The sequence below is a fragment of the Meles meles genome, chromosome 10, assembly GCF_922984935.1.
Source record: "Meles meles chromosome 10, mMelMel3.1 paternal haplotype, whole genome shotgun sequence".
Taxonomy (NCBI): domain Eukaryota; kingdom Metazoa; phylum Chordata; class Mammalia; order Carnivora; family Mustelidae; genus Meles; species Meles meles.
In genome coordinates this window covers 57,277,531-57,304,504 of record NC_060075.1, presented here as the reverse complement: position 1 = coordinate 57,304,504, position 26,974 = coordinate 57,277,531, and the positions used below count along the sequence as shown (strand labels likewise).

Sequence of the window (26,974 nt, the reverse complement as noted above, 5' to 3'; positions counted from 1 at the left end):
TGAGAATGTGTGATTCAGATAAGCGATACTGGTAGAATCACCATCCTGGTGGTGATACTGTTCCTGTTGGTTGTTTTCGTCACATATTGTAGTTGTGGGTGTTCACGTCCATTGGATAATCGACGTTCAGTTCTGAAAACTCCTCCCTAGTAGTACAGCTCCACCTCTTTCACTATATTTATGTAGGGAAGAGGAAACATTTTTAAAAACTGGTTTCATATTGGGGAAATATGTGATTGCCAGCCTTTACCTTGGAAGTGCTGTACAAGCCAGGGCATCTGAGACTGTGATAACGGTAGTTTCACTGTGGTAGAAAAGCACCTTCGTGTACTTTTGTGTATTACCTAACAATTTTTGCAAACGAAGTCCCTTCTATATGTTTACTTGTACTCTGGGTATTCTACCCTGTTGACTAAAAAGGATTTGGGTGGTGACTTTTTCGTAAGTGTGGCGCCTAAGAAAACATGCACAGTGATCTCAGATGATCCAAATTCGGGCTCTTGGTGAATTCTCTGTTAGTGAGGCAAGGTCTGTACAAGTGAGTGACCAGACACACAGTGGTCATTCTTGGGGGTCCTGCAACATTCTGTAGCATACTGCTAAAGTGAACGTGGTTCTGCGAGGCTGTGGCTTGCACACACTGGACAGAAAGAACATAAATGCAGCAGAGACACGTGTACAGCATGTGCAGCTGATTATTGCTGACCAACATGCAGGAAAAACTCCAGAGCAAATGGTGAAGCCTCTTTTTCTTTGGTAGGGCTGCCCACCACACGTCACTGGATCAAAGCTCTCCACCCCTGAGTGGAACATCTCCATCCTACAAATACACATTACCAGGAGCACAGGACACGAAGGATGACTTCCCCCTTCGAAAAACTGGTAAGTTGGTTTAGCAAGACTCTACTTGCTTTTCCATAATGTACCTGTAGTTTTGTTTGGCCATCCTCTAGAGGAAAGCCAAAGGATTTGCATCACAGCTCTTCTGCCCCCTCCATTCTTCCCCTTAGCACAAACAAACATGTGCATGCAGACACCTACACCCCCGATTTCAGATTTCAACACCAGTTATTCAGGATACAATCAAAGTATCTTTTCTAATTTAAAAGTTCACCATATTTGGATTTTAAACAAATCCAAGGAAGAGTGGAATTACAAAACAAAGCCAACAAAGAGTAGAATTAAGGAAGATAAAAATTCGATTTCTCCAAAAATTTAAATCTTCTCCACGAACGAGGATCTAATTCCCCCCATTTACCTAAATTTTTGTTCAGCCTCAGCCATTTACTGCAAAAATAGGAATAATAAACTTTCTTTTCCTTACACATTTTAGCACTTGTAAATTTTAATTGATTAAGTTGTGAAACAGATAAGACCAAGGCTACCTTCTGAGTAAGTGACTTGCCTAATGTCTCACAGATTACAGGAGAACTCAGAGTGATGCTTTGTAGCTAATGATTTCATGTAATTATATAAAAATTTGCTTAGGGGAACTGAGACAATGAAGCTTCTATTTGGACTTTAGTAAACGCCTTCTGGCTCTAAGGCTAGTATTTGTTTACTCATCTTCTCCATTTTCAGACCCCTGATACATGAATATTTAATGTGTTGCATGCTCTTACCTCTGTAATAAATATATTTAAAGTTCAGCTAGATATAAGCATAAATGCCATTGGTGTGCATTCTGTTCTAAATCTTATGTTTTCCAAGTACAGTTTTTTTTTTTTTAAGGAAAATAAGTAAATTTTAAAATCTTTGTATCCAGAACTATCTGGAAAGATATTTAGAGAAGATAGTTTGGTCCATTGTACTTTACTCAGGTTTACTTAAGAAGACTAGATCTATGTAGTTTGTATTTGAATCCTACAGAGCAAAAATGCTTTCCAGTAATTATATTCATTTTCCCAAGCAATCGTGAATAACAAAAATAGATATAGATTGTAAAACCACACGCTAAAGCTATTGTCTGTCATAATTTACCTTAGCATAATGAAGATTTAAAAATAAAATCCATCATAAGTAGGAGCATACTACCTACCATCTTTTGTACCAGGTACTGGGGTAGGATGGTGAAGTATTGCAAACCAGTCTTTGCCTTCTTATTTTAATAGCCCAAGGAGTTTTGCATTTCTACTATAAGACAATAGGTATAGTAAAATACTTCCAAGAAGTAAAATACCTCCAGAGGGCTATGCAAAGAGGAGAATGAGATTTATGTATTGCATCAGAATTTCACACTATTATGTACAAATCAGATTGCCTTTCATGTAAATAAACTTGTCTGGGTTAAAAGGAAGAAAGCAAAGAAAGAGCTTCCATGTATTTCTAAAACAGAGTATAGTTTATGAAAATTGATCCATACAGGACATGAGTTTTAGAATGTGCCGACTTTGATCTGCTGTCTTGACATCTAGTTGCACCAGTGGCTTATGTAGGAACTATTGACAGAGATTATGTGAATATTGCCCCAGGTCTCAGGGCAGTGACTGGCATTCAAGGGCCTGAGGAGTCACTAAAAGGAAAGAAAACATAAGTCCCCTTACGGCAGGAGGTTACTGATGAGTGATATAGTTACATTCATGGAGAAAGACTTCTACCCTGCTGTGCACACAGCCTTTGAATATATTCTTACACTGGGAGACTGAAAACTGACTGCAGAGCTGACACTGACTTTGAAAAGAAGTGGCATTTGGAACCAGTAAAGCATCCAGAAAGAAAATCTGATCTTTTTCAATACTTAAGAACAAGTACTGAAAACCCATACTCTGTGTCCCAGTTTCCATGAGAACAGTTCAGGATTTTTTTTTTTTTTTCTCTGTAAGGAATGACTAGCAAGCTGTTAATTTATTCTTGTAAAAATTCTCAGTCCACAACAGAATTCAAAGAGAAACCCTGCTCCCTATATATGTTACAAAATTTTATTCAGATCTGCACTAATATAAAAGGCATTTTCTGTGTCTGTGTGATACATAGTAATAGTGAAAAGATCCAGCCCTTGTCTTTGCTCGTGTTCTATTGTCTGTATCTGCCTAACATTTTAAGGTTATTCCCTTTATAAAATTGAAAATCTGATATTAATGAAGCGTCAGGCCATTGATTTATAAAACTGAACTTTTCAAGCATTGTACCAACGAAGTTCTTGAACAGCCATTAATACTTTTATATCTTCATAGGGGTTTCAAAATATTTCTTAATTCAATTCCCATCATCTAAGAGAAGGGCGATATAATTAAATACAGATGTTTTGTATACATTATCTAAAGTACTTAAGAGATATCCTTCATTAATTACAAATAGGCAGAACAGAACTCTTCTAACTTTTATCAATATGGTCCATTTGATATATTTCCAGTCCACTGTGAGAAAGTTTAGACATATATTTTCACTAAGTAGAAGAGCACAGAAATACAGTCAAGTGATTTTTATTTCAGTGTTTCTTGTGTGTTTATGACTTAATAGCTATTACAAAAAAGTAAAACACTATAATAATTACAATCAAACATACGTAATGAATGGGGAAACGAAGATATTTTTTGCATTAAGCTACATCGTATAAAATGAAATCTGGAGCAGTGGCATCGATGACATAGTGTAAATACCAGGACAGCTGAAACAGAGTCAGCTTTTCCTACTGGGGCCTGATTGTCACCCTCTGTGGTCTACTTGAATTTCACTGAACTCAATCTTAGATTTAAAAGAAGTTATTCAATGAGTGGATTCTCTTTGGATCCATCTGCACGTTGTACTGAACACTTCCAATTTCTTTTCAACCTATATCAGGACTGAATTGCCAATATGTATTAGCAAGATTTAAGGGAGTAGAGCTGGAACCAGAATAAGAAAAGTTGTAATGATCTTAAAATGATTAAAGTGGCCCCAGGGGTGTCCCTTAAGCAATGAGCACAGTTTGGAACCTCTCTTGACCTCCTAGGACCCAGCCAGACAGTGATAACCTAGGAACAGTCAATCAAAGAGGTCTCATTTGTCTGCAGAAATCTGACCTTTGTCATGCAAAATGGACCTTTACTTCCTTCCCCTTAGGAGGATCATGGTTGCTCCTAGCATTTAGGAAACATCAGAATAATACAAAATAGGTGGCTCTATACAGGCCCATTCCTGATTCATTTTTCTTTTAAATGTAGGAATTGAGATTCTTTTGCTCCTTTCACAGTGCACATTGAAGGATTTCATAATTAGTTGTGAAGTTGAGAATGAAATCATTGTTTTCAATTTTTATATTTATCACCCACACTTAAAATTAGCACTTCCTTTTAGAATTACCTTATGTGATTCTTTTTGTTCCACAACACAAAGATTTGTTGATACTGAAATTTGTTCTACTTTATTGAACTTTTTGTTTTGGCGCCAAATTATATTATACTGTGGTAGGTGACCTTTTTTCCCCCTAATGTAGTATATTTCTAGACTGATAACAAACTATAAAATAGAGAAAGGAAGCATCTAGGTCCAGGCACTTTTGAAATAAAGGCGTATTTTTCCCAAAGATACTGCATATGTGCTGACTTTGAATTGACCTGCAGAACCATTTGAATTGGATTCTGTTCCAGCGAGTGTGTATGTGTGTTTCATAAAGTATTACAGTAAAAAGTTCTGAAGGTTTTATGCTCCATTATATTATTGGGGTCTTACCTAGTGAGCTTTGCCTTTCTTTGAATGTTATAGTCTTTCCTTAATACTTATGAACAAAGTGAACCAGCGGGCTAGATTAACCTCTTAAAGCCTGTAAGCCATAGAAAGCTTGGCTCAGGCCAACAGGACTGTTCCAGCCCCGCTGAAATATTCATCTTAAATGGTCAGCAGTGTTAGAGTCAGACTCCTATGGAAGGGGTCCAAACATAAGTTAAGGTTTTGGAAGGCCAGTGTCATTTTCCACACGGAGTAAATTGGAAAGAAGGCAGAGGTGAGACAGATAGCTTTATAAATCTGTCTCAGAATAGCAGTTAGAAGTTGTGTTCTGGTACCTTGGTGACCTGTTCATGTTAGTATAATCCAGAATTAATACAAGGAGGGCTTTTTAAATCTTTTTTTCTTTTTTTAAAATTTTATTTATGTATTAGAAAGGGAGAGAGAGAGAGAGAGAGAGAGAGAGCACTGAGCTGGGAGGAGAGAGAGAAGCAGGTTCACCTCAAGCAAGGAGCCTAGGATCATGACCTGAGCTGAAGGCAGTCGTTTAACCCACTGAGCCTCCCAGCACCGCCCCCCACCTTTACCTTATGTTTTAAAATCTCTCTTTCTTCTTTCCTCTAATTCTGTGTTTTTCTTGGGATACACAAACACGTGCTCACATGAACACATGGGCATGCGCACATGTCTCTGTGCAGATAGCATGAAAAGAACACTTACGCTTGTAAAAATATCACTCTGAATCTTATTCCAGACTAACAAAAACTGAAGGATTTTTACCTATCTTAGTACTCTATCTTAGTTCTACTGTTGCAGTCACTCTTGCTTAAAATCATTAGAATAATCTTTTGGGGATAAAATTACACCAGTTTTCCCAGAATTAAGAAGCAATGTGGCACAGTAGCAACAGACTTTGAATCCACCTACCAGCTTGAAGTCTGGATCCTCAGTCTTAGGAAATGTACTGAACCTCCTCAGCCTATGACTCAGTCATCTGCAAAATGGGAATAATTATTGCATTTGGATCATACAGTTGTTTTAGGAATTCAATGAAGTATTGCGTGTAATGAGCTTAGGATCATACCTAGGATTTAGGGAGTGTGTAGTTAGTTCTATGTTTCTAGTTGAGAAGGAATTCAGTGTCATTTCTTTTTATCAAGTTAAAACTCTATCTCTTATTGTTGTGGAAAGTCTTTAAGCTCTAACATTCTGCCACATTTATTGATTAAACAAGTAACTGGGGAGAAAGTGACAAGCCTTCTTTTTAAGCTCTGTGCAACTTGCAGTACTAATGTCAACACTGGAATAAAGGGTTTTGTCAGTTTTCTGTTTCTCTGGTATGTCAGAGCCAAATACTGTGTCCAAAAATAGCAGCAGACTTGTTTCTGTCATCTAACATAGTAGGAACACTAATTGATGCTTTGTGCTCACTGGGGCCAAACTGAGTTTTGATTTCTGCCCTTGACTTTATTTTTAAATTATGAGACTTTAATTTTTAGAACGGTTTTAGATTTACAGAAAAACTGAGCAGATAGTACAGGGCTTCCAGATCATTCTCTACGCACACCTCCCCCCTCCCCAGCCCAGTCTTTGCTCTTATTTACATCTTGCTTTAGTGTGGTACATTTGATATAATCAGTGAACCACTAGATACATTCTTATTAATATAGTACATAATTTACATTAAGGTTGTTCTTAGTGTTATGAAGTTCTATAGATTTTGACACAGGAGTAATGTCATGACATGTGTCCATCATTACAATATAATGCAGAATAGTTTCACTGCCCTAAACTCCTTTCTGTCCTATTGATTGATCCCTCCCCCTGACCAACCCCTGGTAACCACTGGTATTTTTACTATCTCTATAGTCTTGCCTTCTGCACCATGTCATATAGTTGGAATCATATGATATAATGTACGTAGCCTTCCAGACTGGCCTCCTTCACTTGACGATACGCATTTAAGATTCCTCCATGTCTTTTTGTGGCTTGGACACTCACGCTTCTATTGCCAAGTAATAATTGTGTTGTTTAAAGGAACTACAGTGTGTTCATCCATTTACCTATTGAAAGACATCCTGGCTTCTTCCAAGTTTTACCAAGTATGGATAAGTCTACTTTAAACCTTCCCATGTAGGTTTTATGTGGATGTAAGTATTGAACTCAGGTAAATTCATAGGACTATGATAACTAGATCTTATAGTAAGACTATGTTTAGTTTTGTAAGAAATTGCCAAACTGTCTTCCAAAGTGGCTGCACCATTTTGCACACCCTCCAGCGGAGGATCAGGGTTCTTGTTGCTCCACATACTCACCAGCACTTAGTATTTTCAGTTTCAGTTTTTAGATTTTGAACATTCTAATGGGTATATGATGGTTTCCCATTTTGGTATTAATTTGTAATTTCCTAGTATTCACGTGTTATATCTTTCTCCACCCCTTTACTTTTAATCTATCTGTGTCTTTATTTATTTAATTTTTTGAAGATTTTTATTTATTTATTTGAGAGAGAAGAGAGAGTGAGCATGAGGCAGGGGAGGGGCTGAGGGAGAGAAGCAGGCTCCCTTCTCAGCAGAGAACCCAACTTCGGGCTCTATCCCAGAACCCTGGGATCATGACCTGAGCAGAAGGCAGACACTTAACCGACTGAGCCACCCAAGTGCCCCTATCTGTGTCTTTTTTTTTTTTTTTTTAAGATTTTATTTATTTATTTGACAGGCAGAGATCACAAGCAGGCAGAGAGAGACAGAGAAGCAGGATCCCTGCTGAGCAGAGAGCCCAATGCGGGACTCAATCCTAGGACCCTGGGATCATGACCTGAGCCGAACGCAGAGGCTTTAACCCACTGAGCCACCCAGGCGCCGTGTGTGTTTATTTTTAAAATAGTCTTCTTATAGGCAACATATAGTGGGTCTTTTTTTAAATCGACTCTGACAGCCTCTTTTAATTAGTGGATTGGGCCATTCACATTTGAAGTGGTTATTGATATCGTTAGATTATTACCACCATGTGTGTAACTGTTTTCTAATCCTGTACTTATTCTGTATTATTATTATTTTTTTAATTTACCCTCGTTTTGTAGCTTCTCTGGACTTAATTGACCATTATATGATTCTATATTCTCTGTCTTCTTAGCATATCAATTGTAGCACTTTAAAAAATTTCATTTGGTGATTTCATTAGAGTTTGAAATACATATTTGTGGCTAAGCTGCATCTGCTTTCAAATAACACTGCACCGTACATTCCCAATTCCTCCCTCCTATCCTTGCTGTCATTCATCTCATTTTTTTCTATAAGCTAAAATCACCCAATACATTGTTGATCTTATTACTTTGAATAATCTACTAGATCAATTAAAAATAAGAATAATAAAATATTTTATTTTTCTGTCATTATTCTTTCCTTTACATACATAGGCGTTTCTGACCTATATCTTATCTTTCTTATTGAAGACCTTCTTTTTTTTTTTTTTTTTGAAGACCTTCTTTTACTATAGGTTTTGTTTGAGAAAGGTTTTATTTCTCCTTCATGTTGAAAAGATGATTTCATTGAATACAGGATTTTAAGTTGCTGGGGGTTTTTTCTTGCTTCACTTTGCTACACAACACTTTGCTACACTCTGTCTGCTTGCAATTCTGACAAGAAATCTGATATAATCCTTATCCTTGTTACTGTATAAGCAAGTTGCTTTCTAATAGCCTCTGGTTTCCTTGAAGATGGTCTTTTTGTCTTTGGTTTTCTGTAGTTTGAATATGATATGCCTAGGTGTTTGGCTTTTGATATTTATACTACTTTATGTTCCCTGAGATTCCTATTCCTGTGGATTTCAGCCATTGTTCCAATATTCTGTTCTTTCTTTCTTGTTATTTTAGGATCCCCAGTACACATCTTTTGTAATTGTCCCAGAGTTCCAGGGTATTATGTTCTTTTTTTTTTTTTTCTTTGCCTTTCAGCTTGGGAAGTTTCTATTGTTGTGTCTTCAAGATCACTGATTCTTTCTTGAGTTCCAGGGTATTATGTTGTTTTTTTTTTTTTTTTCTTTACCTTTCAGCTTGGGAATTTTCTATTGATGTGTCTTCAAGATCACTGATTCTTTCTTCAGTCACATCCAGTCAACTGATGAGCCCATCACAGCACTCTTCATTCTGTGCTTTTGAATTCAAGAATTTCCTCTTCATTCTCTCTTAGAGTTTCCATCTCTCTGCTTCCATTTAGCTGTACGTTCTTAACATGTTGTCAGCTTTTTCCATGAGAGCCCTTAACATATTACTGATAGGTGTTTTAAGTTCTCTCTCTGATAATTCCAGAGTCACCATATCTGAGGCTCGTCTGATGTTTGCTTTGTCTCTTTAGAGTGTGTTTTCTCTTACCTTTGAGCATGCTTTGCAGTTTTCTGTTAAAAGCTGGATGTGATATATTAGAAAATGAAACTGAGTGGTGAGGATTTTGGTGTGAGATTTTATGTTAATCTGGCTGGAAGTGGGTTGCATTTAATGTTTACCCTAGCTGTAGCTGACAGGCTTAGTGTCCTCTAGTTGGTTTTATCTGTTCTCTTCCCCTTTCTTAGGATTACCCTAAAAAGTCTTCATAAATAGTCTGTCTTACAGCTTTTTCAGTTATAATCTATTGTTGTTATGTTGGGACCCTATTGATATGGTGGTAAAATGTTAGGGAGCATCAGGGTTCTATATCTTGTAATTAAATTTCATTTTTTTAAATTGCCCTGCTGTCCCGGTCAGATAAAGTTCTGGTAAAGTATTTTTAGGGCAAGTTTTGTGAAGTAAAATCCTCTCAATATATTTTTAAATTGTTACTTTTCCCTTGAGCTTGTTTCCAAAATGGCTACTTTTCTCCCCTCTTCCATCCCTACCCCATGCCCTCATTTGGATAGGCTAATCTTGTCACTAATCTTCTCTTGAGAGAACCTGGTTGGGTTCTTATAAGTAAAACCCATAAATGTGTAGGTCCTCGATAAGATTGGACCCCTGGAGGTTTTAACTGTCAAGTAAGCTAGTCTGTATCTATCTCCAGCAGTTTGTGCCTCCAGCAACTCATCAAAATTACATTTAGAGGTTCCTACCAGTTGCTGGCCCCAGTGGGCTTCTGCTTCCAGTAAGCTGAGCTCAGCTGTGATTTTCTGTATTTTCCTCGCTCTCCAGATTTCAGGGTAGCACTCTGAGACCTCTATGCTCTGAAGGTTGTAAGAAAACCACTTTGATTTTTTACTTTGCTCAGCTTGTTTCTTGTGGTGAGGATGGAAGTGAAGATTTCCAAGCTCTTTACATGTTGGAGTTGATACCAGAAGTCTGCCATTGACGTTTAAACCTGTAAAATATTAAAAAAAATTTTTTTAAACACAACTTTTCAACTTTTTGAGGTGACAGATTTATATTTAAGCAATATAATTCTTACCAATTAATTATAATAGATGTTCTAAAGATTAGCATAAATGATTGACTGTCTTTCTCAGCTTGGTCATGACTAACAAATCCATGTGCTAAAAACTGTGACAGAATAGGCTGAAATAATTTTAAATCACGTTTTGGAAGGAATCTAATACTTTGTGCTGAAGTCTTTGCCTAATGATTTATTCTATGATATTTTATTCTATGCCCTCTTCTGTATGTCATCTTTCTCTTCTCCTTAATTGAAACCAACACTCTATTGATTTTGGTACATTGAAAATATATTTGATGAAACATTGGGTTGGGATGGTGTATAAACTACTGTGTAAGCAAGATTTGGAAATTATAAGGATTTTTCTGTGGTTTTCTTATTTTTCTCATTATATAAAACTCTAGAGATTTGATAAGGTAAGAAAAACCAATCATAGTCCTCCAAAAGTTAGAGTTTAGTTCCCTTTTAAAACAGAATTTAATTTTCCACATAGGTAATTTTACTTTTTGAAAGAAGACTTTCTGATAGATTTAATCACTTGCATTATGAAAAGTTTGCTATTTTTCAAAAAGATTTTATATATTTATTTGACAGAGAAAGACACAGTGAGAGAAGAAACACAAACGGGGAATAAGAAAGGGAGAAGCAGGCTTCCTGCTGAGCAAGGAGCCTGATGTGGGTTGGATCCCAGGACCCTGGTCATGATCTGAGCCAAAAGGCAAACGCTTAACTACTGAGCCACCCAGGTGCCCCAAAAGTTGGCTATTTTAAACTAAGTCATTGACTCTAAAATGCTCATTTTTAAAACAAACATGTTTATAATCTCAATGGGTCTAATGGATGATATTTTCATAGTTCAACCAGCAATGGTTTTTGCTTTTGCATGTTTTTCTTAGTGATTGTGCATGCTACAGTTGATAAGTTACTGTAGTATTTACCGAAGAATTAGACGGTTTAGAATAAGATTTCTTGTCATATAGAAAAAATATAAATTTCTATGTACTTTTATATAAAAATGACTTAAAAAACACAGATATTAATGTTCCTAGGAATTATGTATTCAAAAGTTAGTTGTGATTAAGTTAGAATCAAGGAACAAAATGGTTTAAGTTTCACAATTCAATAAACAAGAAGCTGGTCTCACAGATTGTATGTGCAATATGGATGATAACTGCTTTAGAGCCAAGAGCAAGTACCAATTGCAAATTGTGTGATAATTAAACAACCTTGTAAGAACTTTGAAAATCTAACTCACATTGTTTATTTGTGGGGGGAAACTACTATTAAAAAGCTGATAAAGGCTAGAAAGACAAAGCATGGAAAGTAATCTTACAGTTTGGAGTTAGATCTGGCTGAGAATTCTAGGAAGGGGCTACCACGTAGAGCTATGTAGTCGTGGACAAGTTAAAAGGACTTCTCTGAACCTCAGTTTTTTCAAGTGTCAAGTATGGAAGATAATTGCCTTGAAGAATTATGATAAGCAGTAAAGGTATTGTAGGAAAGTGCCCGATATATGGCAGTCTCTGTACATATTTCCTGTATGAGTGACTAGGAATGATGGTATGGCATTCGTGGTAGGAATTAGTAGTTGTAGCCAGATGGTATAATAATGCAAGACTTGGAATACCAAAAGGATTCTAGAACTATGGTCTTAACCTTGTCACTAATGTATGGCCTTAAACACAGGACTTTATGATTTTGGATCTCAGATTTCTGAGGTAAAGGAAAGATTTGAAGCAAATGATTCCTAAGATTGTGTATGAGTTTAAGAAGGAAATATCATGTTTCATGGAGAGTAAGATTAGAAAAAGTTAATAATTTGAAGACTATATAAATAAGAAATAAATGATGGTGCTCTTGCAGAATTATGTCTCAAATTCATTATAATTAACTGTAACAAAGCCTAATGACATATTTTTCACTCCTCATAAAATGCTCAATTAGAAACAGGCAGGACATTTTAGATAAGATTGGAATGAGAAATTGGCAAAAAATAATAATTAAGATTTTAAAAGCATTTAGCCATCTGTTGTATAATCATGAGAATGATTGAAAAAAGACTCCTAATTTGTAATATTCACAATTTTATAACTTGAAACACTGGGGGAAAGATTCCATGAAAATATATGCACTTATATATCTCTAGACATATCTAATGAAATAAATTAAAAGAGGACAGAAATTAAGTGATGAAATGCTTGCAATTATATTTTCTTTAAGCTTTCAGCCACCCACAGGGTTACTTTGAAAAGAAGGGGTCCTTTATGGCAAATAAATCTGGAGGAAAACATTATCTGTTTGCTCAAAAACCTTAGTATTAAGGCAACTTTTAATAAGAGTTTATCATGGTATGCTAGGCTTTTCATCAAATGACCTTAATTACCTATTTAGAGTCACTTTATATTTGTTTCCCCCTCTCCTCTTTGTATAGAACCATTTCCTTTGGAGCTTGTTATTTTATTTTTATCTCAGGATTTAAACATTCTTCACCACCTATCCATATAAAAGATAAATTCAAAAGTCATTTTTTATAAAACCTGCATTCTGGGGCGCCTGGGTGGCTAGTGGGTTAAAGCCTCTGCCTTCAGTTCAGGTCATGATCCCAGGGTCCTGGGATCAAGCATTGCATTAGGCTCTCTGCTCAGCAGGGAGCCTGCTTCCCTTCCTTTCTCTCTGCCTCTCTGCCTACTTGTGATCTCTGTCTGTCAAATAGATAAATAAAATCTTAAAAAAAAAAAAAAACTTGCATTCTGGCTTTTTCCTTATCTGTATTCTAATATCACTATTATTTTTGCTATAAACGCTGGCAATCGTATTTTAATTATTAGGTATCATATTTCATACTGATGTTTTTATCTTGTTCTTCCCAATTAGAGGGTACAAATTTCAAAGAATGTGTTTTTATGAGATCTTCATTCCTTATGGACAAACCACACTTTATGCTGTGCCTCATATCTTAGTGGGTAGTAAAGAAATCAATATACATGAAAAAGGATTTGAGCCATTAATGAGCTCACAGTCTTCAGAGTAAGGCATATCTACAGGTTCCTGAAAGGGTGATTGAAAATTAGCTTACTTTAGTATTTGGAACACCTTATTTCTTGACGAACTATTATTTTACATTTCCAGATTTTGAACATTTTTTTTTAAGATTTTATTTATTTGACATATAGAGATCACAAATAGGCAGAGAGGCAGGCAGAGAGAGAGAGGGAAGCAGGCTCCCTACTGAGCAGAGAGCCCAATTCGGGGCTTGATCCCAGGACCCTGAGATAATGACCTGAGCTGAAGGCAGAGGCTTAACCCACTGAGCCATCCAGGTGCCCCCAGAATTTGAACATTCTTGAGTAAAAGCAAAGATCTAAACCCCCCAAAGAATACAGACAGAAGACACTGAGATACTAATTTTTTAGTTATAAGCAGTCAGCATATTTAATTGGAATTATTGATTTAATTTTATTATATATATTTTAAAGTAGATAACATGGAACAAGTTCTCAGAGAGCATTTACTAGCCTGCTACAGCTGTATTTATGTGGTTCTTTGAAAATAATGGTGGGAAAATTCTGTATCTGTGTTGTCTAACTCACTAGCCATGAGGCAGGTGTAGCCACTTGAAATTAAACACAAATGTGGCTAGTATGCCTAATAAGGAGATAAGTTTTTTGAAAAATTTTAATAAATTTAAATTTAAATATCCATATGTAGCTAGCTATTTACTATCCTATAGGACAGCATGAGTACAGACCAAGGCAAGCAGAAACACAGCCTGAGTGTCATGGCAAAATCTCTCTGGTGCCCAAGGGAGACATCACTCATCAGTTACAGCAGACTCTTCCTTCTGAGTTTGGACACAGCCTTAGAAGAATTTTGAAATCACATCTCCCAAAGAAGAGATACAGTCTGAATAGAATGAGACTTTTTTGGGACTCAATTTTTAAGTAGCAAGAAACTAATACAAATTAGCTTAGTTGAAAAAAAAAGAAGAAGAAGGAGGAGGAGGAGAAGGGGATTTGGAGGGCTTCTTTTAACTGAATTCTTTTTTGGGGGGGGGTTTCCATGTGCTTAGATCTTAGTTCAATGTGATCACATGTTATTGTTAGAAGTATGAGTTCCTATCCTAGTGCTGCTGGACTTTACATATGGTAATGCTGTCTCCAAATGGTGACAGGGATAACCCAGGAGAGCCCTAGACCTACCTCTCAATTGCTTAACAAAAATAGGAAAACCAGGCACTTTCTACCAAACAGTTCTGATAAATTCCCAGGATTAACTCAGTTGAATAGCTTAGGTCATGTACCAACCCTGAAAACATCACTCTTACAGAGAGATGGATTACATCGGTGGGGAGACTGCCTCACCTGCTTACCCTGAAAGTTTGAATGGAATTTATAGTTGCTCTCTAAATGGCCCAGACGGAGAATGAAATTGTGACCAGCATTCATCCTTCTAAAAGGCAGCTCTGATTCTATTAGCACTCTCTCTTCCTCTCTCTCTTTTTAGTATCATGTCATCTGCAGATAATACAAATTGCAGTCCTTCCTTACCAATTGTGATGCCTTTTATTTCTTTTTCTTGTCTGATTGCTGTGGCTTCCAGTACTATGTTGAATAGAAAGGTTAAAGCAGACATCCTTGTCTGGTTTCTGACCTTAGAGGTCTCAGTTTTTCACTATTAAGTATGATGTTAGCTGTGGGTTTTTCATATATGGCCTTCATTATGTTGAAATATGTTCCCTCTGTGTGTAGTTTGTTGAGAATTTTTATCCTGAATGGATGTCGTACTTTGTCAAATGCTTTATCTGCAACTATTGAGATGATCATATGGTTCTTATCCTTTCTCTTATTAATGTGATGTGTCATATTGATTGATTTGCAAATATTGAACCACCCTTGCATCCCTGGAATAAGTCCCACTTCATCATAATGATTTCTAATGTACTGTTGGATTCAGTTTGCTAATACTTTGTTAAGATTTCTACATCGATGTTCATCAGAGATAATGGCCTACAGTTTTTTTTGTAGTTGATTTCAGGGTAATTCTGGCCTCATAGATTGAATTTGGAAACTTTCTTTGCTCTTTTATTTATTTGGAAGAGTTTAAGAAGAGTAGGTATTAACTCTTCTTTAAATGTTTGGCAGAATTCACCAGGAAGCCATCTGGTCCTGGGTTGTGGTTTGTTGGGAGTTTTTTGATTACTGGTTAACTTTCATTGCTAGTAATTAGTTTGTTAAAATTTTCTACTTCTTCCTGATTCAGTTTTGGGATGTTGCATGTTTCTAGGAATTTATCCATTTCTTCTAGATTGTCCAATTTGTTGGCATATAATTTTTCATACATTTTATTATAACACTCTGTATTTCTGTGGTGTCACTTGTTATTTCTCCTCCATTTCTGATTTTATTTATTTGAGTCTTCTCTCTTTTTTTTCTTGATGAAAGGATTACCAAATTTGTTGATCTTTTCCATGAACCAGTTCCTGGTTTCATTGATCTGATCCTATTAAATCTCTTGTTCAAAATATTACGTGATTGCCACACATGCCCTGGAACTTTCTTCGGTGTTCTCTTCAGGTCAGAATTTCCTATTCATTTCAAAAGTCACCTCAAGCACTACAATTTGTAGGAAACTTTTCCAAGTCCTCTTTCTTCTGAAGCAGTGATGCTGAAATCTTTACAATTCAGCTCCCTTAATGTTCCTTTGTTACCTATGTTATTTCCATGTAAACACCTCTCTTCGTAATAATGAAATTTACTCAGTGGCAGGATTTGTGTTGTATATTTTTTTGGTATCAACAATAGAGATCACAGTATTTTTCTGTGGTAGATCAGAGTTTTTCAAAATTTTTTTAGCTATGACGTATTGCACAGTGTGGAATACACACACATCCTAAAAGCAAATAAAAATTCACAATAATTTTATCATGTATAGTAGTTTCTTTACTATTCTATTTATTTTATTTTAAAATGCTGGTTACACCACAATAGATTGATTTCATGTCTCCCATTTTGCAAAATATTATGGAAGATGATCCTGCAAGGTTTATGAATGAATTTTGCCAGAGAAATGCACTGAGAACTTTGGGATATAAATCATTTTTGGAATACAGACTGTCATATCAAGAAGAGAATGATGATTAATTACATGGTGATGATGTTTACCGCCTTCAGACATTGTGTTGCTCCATAGTAAAACACTGATCAACAAGAGAACAACAAATTCTCTTGCTGTGATAGTTGGTAAGGGATAAGTAGGCAACTTATGGATTTTGAGATTACTACTGGCAGGAATAACTTACACAGGTTTAATAAATATGCTTATTAAATAATAATTTTGAGGAGAGGGGCGCCTGGGTGGCTCAGTGGGTTAAGCCTCTGCCTTCAGCTCAGGTGATGATCTCAGGGTCCTGGGATCGAGCCCCGCATCGGGCTCTCTGCTCAGCAGGGAACCTGCTTCCCCCTCTCTCTCTGCCTGCCTCTCTGCCTACTTGTGATCTCTCTCTCTCTCTCTCTGTCAAATAAATAAATAAAATCTTTAAAAAAAATAATAATAATTTTGAGGAGAATGTTAACAGCTGTTAGATTTATATGGTAGTAATAGATAACACTATGTACAAGATAACGATTGTATACATCTTCTCTATGTATCTTAATGATTCTATGCAGTCACCCTTGAAATGCATCTCCTTGTTTTTCAGTAGTTTTCTAGACAAGGGAACAGTCACAGAGAGGTCAGTCATTTTCCTCACTTCTGTTTTTATTTACATGGGTGAGGGTAATGCCAGGTTTGAAGTGCAGTGTTGGGTTCGAAGACAGTGAAATCTGGCCTTTCAGTCCCTATGTTTCATACATAAATAAATGGTATCTGGCTGGTATCATTGAAAAAGGCAATTATGCTAAAGTTATAGGACCACATTAATTCATCCAAATAAAAAGTAGTGAATTATCACAATTTAGATTATACTGATTATCATTTAACTTCAGTCTTATGATCAGTAGTGTTCAAAATATTTTAGAGGGGCACCTGAGTGACTCAGTTGGTTAAACGTCTGCCTTCAGCTCAGGTCATGATCTCAGGGTCCTGGCGGATCAAGGCCCGTGGTGGGCTCTCTGCTCACTGGGGAATTTACTTCTCCATCTCACTCTCCTTCTGTGCTCTCTCTCTTTCAAATAAATAAATAAAACTTTTTTTTAAAATTTAGAAATAGCATATGAGCTTGGATTAGTCCTTGTAAGTCCAACTAGTACAGACATTTCCTTTTGCAAGCAAATTATTTAAAACCATAAATTGGTGTATTCTTTCTGCAGCTAAATATTTAAACATTTTTAAAATAAACTCTTCCAGAAAAAACATATAATTTTAAGTTGGAATTTCCAAATATATTTGCTATAATCAAATATAAGAACTAAAAAAAAAAAAAAAAGAACTAATTTATTGATCAATAATGGAATTCTGAGAAACTATAAATATAAAATTAGTGCCAGAATATGACTTTGCCATCACTGTACAAGAAAATACTGTTTTTGAAATCTACTAGTTTTTTTAGGAGTTCGATAAGCTTGTTGATACATAAGAATTTATAGAGATACCTTATATATCTTTCAATATGCCATCTAGAAAATGTTTTTTTTTAGATTTATTATTTATTTTTAACATAGTTATAAGAAAAATTTATGAAGACTGTTTCTTCAGCTTTTAGAAAATGTTCCTTAAAGACATGCATTGGGGTGCCTGGGTGGCTCACTCGTTAAGCAGTTGCCTTCAGCTGAGGTCATGATCCCAGAGTCCTGGGATCAAGTCCTGCATGGAGCTCCTTGCTAGCGAGAAGCCTGCATCTCCCTCTCACACTCGCCCTGCTTGTGTTCCCTCTCTCGCTGTGTCTTTCTCTGTCAAATAAGTAAATACATTCTTCAAGAAAAAAAAACAAAAAGACATATGCATCATCTTTCCATTACCATTACATATGCATACAAGTAAAATAATTTTCTTTTGGACATGGTACTAGGATAATATTTCTCTTTCTTAAAGAATTAATACACTTACTTGTTGAAATGATAACAGATCTATATATTTTTCCTTTGCTCTCATTGGCAGAGCTAAGCTATTCAACTGGTTCAACTGAAATAACTATCCTTAGCCTACATGCAAATTTTCCTTACTTGTTTATTTGGCTTACTATATTATATATTTACTGTTTTTTGTTAAAAAGGCACCCATCTTAATTGTACAAAATATATAAATCAGTAAAATAGAAAAAAAAACATAATTTCTGTGTTGGAACCATAAGTATATTATTCACTTTATGATGTCTTTTAATATCAAATTTGAATCTCCCATGTCTTTTTATTGGGTAAATAATAATTTAGCATACAGCTATATCATAATTTATTTATAGCCTTCTAGCATTGGACATTTAAGGTCTTGCCAGTGTCTGCTATTAAAATAATTTTGCAGTAAACATTATAGAAGTTCCATCTTTGGGCAAATGGCTTATTATTTCTACAGGATAGATTTCTAGAAATATATTTTCTGGTTCAGATTCTACCCTATAAAATTTGCTTCACTTTTCATCCCTAACTAAAGTGATTTAAAATGTCCACTATTGGGGCACATGGGTGGCTCAGTTGGTTAAGTGTCTGCCTTCAGTTTAGGTCATGATCCTGGGCCTTGAGATTGAGGCCTAAGTTGGGTTTCTTGCTCAGAGGGGAGTCTGCTTCTCCTTCTTCCTCTGTCCCTTGCCCCCACTGTGTCCTCTCTCTCTCGCTTGCTCACTCTGTCTCAAATAAATAAAATCTCAAAAAAAAGAAAAGAAAAGTTGTCTATTGTGTGTGGGCACTAATCTATGGTGGGTAACTTTTTTTTTTTTAATTTGCCTGTTTTATTTATGTTGTTTATTGAGAGAATCTTCAAATTCTTTTAAAGGTAGCAAAACATGAATAACTAAAAACATTTTTCTCAGGAACAGGGAAAAAAAAACCTGAAATAATGGTCATATATGACATTTGAGTGTGCAGATGCTAATAGTGAAATATTCCTAAAGATAAATGCCCAAATTCAGAGATTTTGTAATTTATAAAAACATAAAATTTATGCCTTGAAAAACTCCAGAAATGCTTTCCTTGGTCCTGTTATCACTTGGTATCATGCTGTTTTTGACTCTGATGCTCTATTAAACAAATTCTCTGCCTTCATAATGGTTTTAGTTGTGAAGACACATGCAATAAATACAAACAGAAGTCGTGTCTGTTTATGCATTCATTTGATTTTTTTTAAATAATTACCCATTTTATTCCCCTAAAAGATTTGATATGGATATTGATATTATGTGATTAAGAGGATAGTGTTTTAAAGTTCTTCAAGTGTTTTAGACTTGTGTAAGCAAGGAGTGAATGCTGGAGTATGGAGGGAAGTCTTCGTGGAGAGAATGGGTTCACAGCGTATTGGAGGCAATGGTTAGGTAGAGAGCTGGTGAGGAGCACAAAAGGTGTGATCAGGAGTGAGCATCTGAAGGTGGATGACTTATTTTTGCCACCATTGGGGGAAACTTTGCCAGATGAGGTAGTACCAGATGATACAAGCCCCTGTGAGACTCAGTTTGTAGGAATTCTCTTACTCTTGAAGCCTGATGTAAGAAGAGGACCAAAGAAGTCAGCACAGTGCATTTCCATGCGTGGGAATAGAATGAAACAAGAAAAACTTTGGAAAGATAGATCCGAGGTTATTGTATGTAGGCTCGAAGGAAAGAAAAGAATGGAAAACAGAGAGCTTAGCTAAATCAATTCCCTAAAAATAAAAACAAACATTCAGAGAGCTTATAAATATATTTGAGGTCACACAGCTAGTAAACAACAAAGGTAGAATTTGAATTCCAATCTTTATGACACCAAAATGTGTGGGTATTAGCCTAGCCTTGTAGATTTCACTAGCGATGGAAAAATGTTAAAACCAACTGATATAAAGATGTTGAGAACAAAGTTGATGAGTTTTGTTTTGATTATGCTAATGAAGATAGGAATACAATAAAGGAAAGATGACAATAAACTGAAATTTCAGAATTGGAGTTTTCATAGAGTCACACAGAAAACTTTGTAAGTTTCGAGCATTTTGAGCTATTTAGAAGAGAAATTGTGTGTTTGTGTGTGTGCGTGTATGTGTGTAAGAGAGAGACAGGCAGAAAAACAGAGCAGGGGTAGGTGGGAGAGAGGACATGCATATGATTGTTTAGAGAATGAGAGAAGTAAGAAAGCTCAGAGGACCCATGGAAGAAAAGAAGGTGTAAAGAGGTGGAGAATTCGAGCATGAAGAGCTCTTTGCTACAGAAGGTAAGAAGAGAAATGAAAGTTTGGATCTTTCAAGGATAGGTATTGTAAATATCCTAATACCTTCCACTTCTTTGTAAGTAAGCTCTAAAATCCAGAGGTGATAATTGAGTAAATCCTAGGGATGAATGACATGAGAACACAGGAAATATTCTGTCAGGAGAGGAACTGGAGATGCTGGCACATGAGAAGAGGCCTTGACTGTCTGAAATAAAAATTCACTTTAGTTGTTCTCGTTTTTCCCTCCCCCTTTTGTTGTCAACATTTGAGTCTATTCCATCATTACCTGTACGATTAAGTTCAGAATAGCACTTACTGAGCATCCATTCTACCTAAGTTATTCTGCGAGGTTATGATGTAACAGAAATGTGTATCCTCTGATTTAGCTCTTTTTTTCTCTTCTTTATCAGTATGCTCACTGGTGTGACCAACTCTCTTTCTCCTTTAAAGTTAAATTTTATATGCTGCTCTTCCAGTCATTTGCTTCTCATCTCTGTTTGCATTGCTGCTATGTCTTTTATGCCTGCAGCCCACAAGATGGAATTTCCCATCAGTGGTCTTCTCTCTGTGTCATGTTCCATAGTTTTAATTTTCCTGTGTTTTAAATATCATCACCCTATTAAAGGTTTTAATTCTAGTTCTTATCCATTCTAACTACTTCTTACTTATTTAAATCGGTGAGTACTCTGATAGTGGGGTTTAACTCAGCTTCCTCATTCATACAGGGATCAGACTGACCAAGGACCAGCTTCATTTTTTCCTTAAAATTTTTCAATTTGTGGTCGAAATATACATCTTGAATTCTCAACCTTCCTGCAGGCTCCAGGCTGATATTCCCAAGGTGTCCTGCAATTATTGTCACTTCCCCAGGTTTAAAAATTGATTCTCCCATCTTCCACCTCAAGGCATGTCCTGATTCCTTGATTCTGCTAAAACCTCTGCCCACAGCTTCCTTGTCTTTTCTCCTCTCTTGTCCAGTCCAACACTAAGTGCAGCTCTTTCACTTTTTTAAAGTATGAATCATCTTTTTAGATACATAATTTTTCCTTCCCTTATACCTAGTGTACAACTTTGCAGAGAATAAGTGCTCAGATAATAATTGCTGAAGGGAGTGTCTCATCCTTCTCTTCTTACCTGCCTGCTATTAGTTCTCCTTCAGAAATATGGAATCATAATTAAAACCAATTAAATGAGAATCAGCAACATTCTTTTTCCCCCCTACTCTTAGATGAAGTACAACATTCAAACCACCTGAAATAGAATAAACTGGTAAGAAAAACAATGCTGTTCTTTGAGCCCTGATAGAACATAAATTCAGTGAAAATCTGTTCAAACTACAACTCTAATTAAAGGTTTTAGCTGCCAAATAATATGTTCTGGTTAAAGCCAAGTTAGTATTATAGAGTGTTTCAGGAATAACAGCACAGGCTTTATACTTTGCTGTTGATTTTCTCATGGGAAACTCATGTAAAGGAGAGTGATACCTCCCTATTGACTTTAACTTTTAGAAATGCAAAGCATGCTGAAATTGTACATAATTCTCTTCTAAAGAAAAGGAAATAGCATTTCAGTGGTTTTCCTCAGTGTCTTATTGAGTTATGCTGGGGCACAATTATGTCTCCCAAATTGATTTACCAGATGGAACGTTATATTTTCTATTCAGCTGATTAAGTTGTAGGAGCCTGGAATTGTATCTCATACCATGAAGATCATATATAAAAACATAAATATTTTAATTAACTACATTTTGAAACTAGCTGATTAGAGGTTTAAACTGGTTTCCTCCCCCCCCTCCTTTAACTTACATTGTACTAAAAAAGGGAAATTGTTCTTAAGAATGGGCTTTATCATACAGTTGTTATTTGGCTTAATAATTTAATATCTTAAATGGAAACTATAAATAAATAAAATAAGATGTTCCTACTCAAGTGAGTTTTGGAAATTGCTTGCTTATCATGGCTATTTAATACATACAAAGGACTCAACATTATAGGGTGAGAAGAAATGATCCTTAACTTACATCCTCATGGATCTTTAATAGAAAAAATTTAAAGAAAAAAAGCTCTATTTTTGCCTTTTTTTCCTCCTTTGAATCTTTCCACAAGTAAAAAAATATATCAATAAAGCCTTTTCCTTTTTTTAGAAAATTAAATCTGTTAAAATAGTAAATACTAATTTTAAATAAATTATTGTCCTGGCTATTTGCTAAGTGATGGCATCTATCATTAAAAACTTTCTTTAATATCTGACTTGCTTACCTAAAAATAATTCCATAAAAATATAGTATAGTAAAACCCGATCTAGTCAGGGCAAGTGTTTGAGAATATTCAGACTTCGTAAACACTGCCCACACTGGAATTCATTAGACTGCTGTATTGGCTTCCTATGGCCTGTAATAAGTTACTGTAAACTTAGTTGCTTAAAACACACAGACTTGGGTGCCTGAGTGGCTCAGTGGGTTAAGCCTCTCTCTGCCTTCAGCTCAGGTCATGATCTCAGGGTCCTGGGATCGAGGCCTGAGTCAAGCTCTCTGCTCAGCGGGGAACCTGCTTTTCCTCTCTGTCTCTGTCTGTCTACTTATAACCTTTCTTTCTGTCAAATAAATAAATAAAATCTTTACAAAAAAAAATACACAGACTTATGATCTTACTGTACTGGAGGTCAAAAGTTCAAAATATCTGCCTCTGGTGTCAGCAACCAGACATCTCCTTTTCTGGAGGCTCTCGTGGCTCTTCAATCTCGTTGCTGTCTGCAGCTGCTGGCAGCTGCCTGCATTGTCTGGCTTGTGGCCCCCTTCCAGCTTCAAAGCTAGCAGTGACTAGTGGAATCTTGAACTGCATTGCTCCAGTGCTCACTCCTCTGCCTCTCTTTTTGGCATTTCAAATGCCAGTGTGATTCTCCTGGGTCCATCTGGACAATCCAGAATAATCTCCTCTTTTCAGGAGCTGGTGAGCAGCCTTCAGTCCATCTGCAACCTGAATTCTTTTTTTCACCAGGTAAAGTAACAGTCACACATTCTGGAGAATAGGATACAGTTACCTTGGCTGAGGAGGCATGATTCTGCCTATCACAGCTAACTTAGAGTTTTTATTAAGATGATGTTTGCTACAGAATCCTTTGACTGACTACTTCTCCACCATTTTATTTGAAGTTTGAGGTCTATGTATCCAGAGAGTCATCCAGAGAAAGTTGGCTAATGGAAGGCACATACTGAAGGTTTGTCTAGAGAAAGTTCTGGGGTGGCCTTAATATATCCAGAGGCAAAATACTTCCTTTAAATCAGTCTGAAGTGGATAGGAGTGTTTTCTTATAAATAGGTATTCCAAAGACAGTCTATAATAAAGACAATAAAGCTGTGTGTTCCATTGAGGCAGTAGTGAATTACCAAGAACATCCCCGAACCATAAAGTTTACAAAATCAAAATTTGCCAAGGGAAGTAATTAGTAACAAGACCTGCTTAAATGACTTAGAAGGTTTTGAAACGGGGCAAGAACAGGAAGCCAGGGAGCATTTGAGCTGCACGAAGGACACAGTGTTGTTGATCAGAAGTCCGTGCTGACCCTTTCTTACTGGTGCTGTTGATCCCTGGCAACTGGCTGTGTCCCAGGTCTTGAAGGGCCAAATACACTAGCGACTGCACCTCAAGGCTCAAAATTGCATTGAAGCAGTTAACAGTTCCAAATAGTAGTAATTAAACACTAAATAAATATATATGGGAATGACGAGATTGACCGGAAAGCCACTTAAGCTAAACGGAACAGTGTGATTCCCTGAGGAGACTAGTGGTGGAACTACCTTCCTCGTAGTGACATAATCTGGAAGGCCCAAGACACACTGGGCAACTTGTTCTCCTTTATCTCCTCAGGGAGTCTTCTGCCATCCCTGTCCTTCAGCCTCCACTCTGTCATCATGCCTCTGGGGCAGTTCAGTGCCCATTCCGGTTACTGACCATTCTCTGGCTCCAGCATACTCTTGTCCACTCAACTCTCTGTCTTTATAAATTTTAAGTCTAGTCTTCCTACCCTCTTGCTTAAGAATCACATGATACCTCTTCTGTCACCTTCAAGGCTGAAGTCCTTACATGGCATTCACAAACTTTCTCCTCCTCCCACCTCACTCCTATTCTAACCTTCTCTTACCTGTCCCTACTCTACCTTCTCCTGCAGTTTGTCCCTGGAGGACCAAACAAGTTGCAGTCCTTTGAAAAAGCCTTTCTTTATAGAAGCCATTCACATCTGGTTTTCCAAATGGTTCCTGCTTTTCCTAAAGTGTATTCTTGAATCGTTCATGTTTCTGTAAATGCTCAGCTGAAACATACTTCCCCTCTGTGAAGCATCTCTTGGTGCCTTTCCGTCACCCACCAGGCTACCCTAAGCTCTCACTCCATTCTTTATTCCAAATTTATATATTCCCCAATACACCTGGACATATCTTTGTGTATATATGTCTGTATTAAAATTAGAATTCTCTACTTAGCTGAGAAATCTTTCAGGATGATATCTGTGGCTTGTTGACTATTATATCCCACATATCTTCAGAGAGTTCATAATAGGTACAGAGTTAATATATCTTATATGAATAAATAAATGTATAGAGTAAATAGGAGCTAGTATACCTCTCTTTAGGTATTCAAAAATATAGGAAGATTATTTTTCAAATAATTTTTTAAAATTTTATTTATTTATTTGACACAGAGAGAGGAAGGTGAGAGATGGAACACAGGTGGGGGAGTGGGAGAGGGAGAAGCAGGATTCCCACTGAGCAGGGAGCTTGATCCCAGGACCCTGGGATCATGACCCTAGCTGAAGGCTGACGCCCAATGACTGAGCCACTCAGGCGCCACTATCAAAGAATTTTTAAGAATGTAATTCAGAGTCATATTTGGTGGGAAAGAGACTGAGTGATTGCTTTCGTTGGCTGTAAACTGAGTATGTCAAAAGAAAATGAAACAAATGAAGTAACAAGCTAGACAATGATTTTATAGTTTTATGGAAATAAACTGAACATTTTCAGATAAACATCAGAGACAAAAATTTAAAGTCATATATTCGAAGGAAATAAGATTTATGGCATTTAAGATTAGACAGTGATTTTACTAAATTTACCATGTATCATTCTCTTCAATACTTTCAAACTCTTTAACGCCAAGGGAATGGATATTATTGCCCACATTTGCAGCAAGAAAACTGAAGCATAGAGACATTGCATAGTATTGGCCCCCAGATTCAGGGCTGGGAACAACACCAGACTCTTAGGCATGTGATCAGGTAAGGTTCATGCTGAGAGCACAAATAAGGACAAAAAAGGTTAGATTTATGGTGATATCCAAGGAGTTATTGGGTGATAGGTATTAATTTCTGGACCATATAGTCCTGACTGTGAGGTTGTTTTCTAGGAGAAATTGCATTCCTATCAAATACTGGGCTGCCCCAGTGCAGATCTCATTCCTGAGACGGTCCTCACCCTGTCAGGAAATCAGTTCACATCTATGTTTACACATGAAGCTCTTAACGAAGTGTCTGGGTAGAAAGTATGTTAAAAAGTTTTACATCACAAATAAAACTACTCTTCGTGACACTTCTATTTGAAAGCATATATAAAAGATCCATCTAATAAAGAAAGCAAATAAAACTGTAAAGTACAGGTATAATATTTTTCATGCATAGACAGGAATTAGTTCATTGCTGAAAGTATTAACAGAATTGAATGATTTATTCTGAATTTTTATTTATAAGGGTAGAATGTTAGAACTAAAGAAACCTTTAAACAAAAAAGATATAAATATATCTATAAATTCAGATTCCCCCCAAAGTAGAACATTATTTAAGTTGTGAAATACTAGTTTAGAATTAAGACTTTATTATAAATTTTATTAGAAACTGGATTGAAGAAGACTGAATATGCTCCTAATCTAGCTTGTTTTATTAAAGTGCTAATTCAACATTTTGCTGTATTTTCAAATAACGGATTTTCAGAATTTGTCTTTACTTAGTAAATATTTTATACTTGAAAAATTAAAGCATGTAAAAGAAAGTATTCTAGATATATATGTTTAGATACATATGAAGGTATTCTAGGCTGTAGGGGATTATGATTTTCTTGAATCCAAAACATGTTATTTTTGGTGCCTGCCAGAAAAATGAAATTCCTTCTGCATTCCACATCTGATCTCTAAGACCTCTTGCCATAACATTCAGCATCAAGAAATTCTTAGAAATTAGAAAAGTTGAAGTTCAGCTAGTTCTCTTCTCAATAAAATTTGAAACCCAGCCTCTAATTAAGTTACCTTTCATGCTTGGATATGCCCAAGCTGCATTTATTCATTCAGCAACTGTTTATTGAGACTCGCTATGACTCTATGCAGTTGCTAAGTACTGAGAATAGACACAAAATTATTACATTGACTCTTCTGAGTACTACGTGTGGTAGAAAAATTTCAGTGAAGCAGGGAGGGTTGGAGCCATATTGCAGTGGTTTGAGGTTAGGAAGTGGTGATGGCAAGTGTAAGGCTACTTAAAAAGAAAAAAAAAACCAAACAAAAAAAACCTTTACTTTGAATTAAAGTATAAATACAGACAGTAGCTAATAATATTTATATCTCAGGAGGGCTT

The 26,974-nt window shown here is 36.2% G+C and overlaps 1 protein-coding gene across 5 annotated transcripts in view; it reads left to right on the top strand.

Annotated features, from left to right (window-relative positions):
• Positions 1-26,974, top strand: part of HDAC9 (histone deacetylase 9) — a 927,746-nt gene that overhangs the window by 489,902 nt on the left and 410,870 nt on the right. For all 5 annotated transcript variants that reach the window (XM_046020993.1, XM_046020997.1, XM_046020994.1 and 2 more), the window contains one exon: positions 761-882. In XM_046020993.1, the coding sequence (XP_045876949.1) occupies positions 761-882 (122 nt within the window). The remainder of the gene's footprint in view (positions 1-760; positions 883-26,974) is intronic.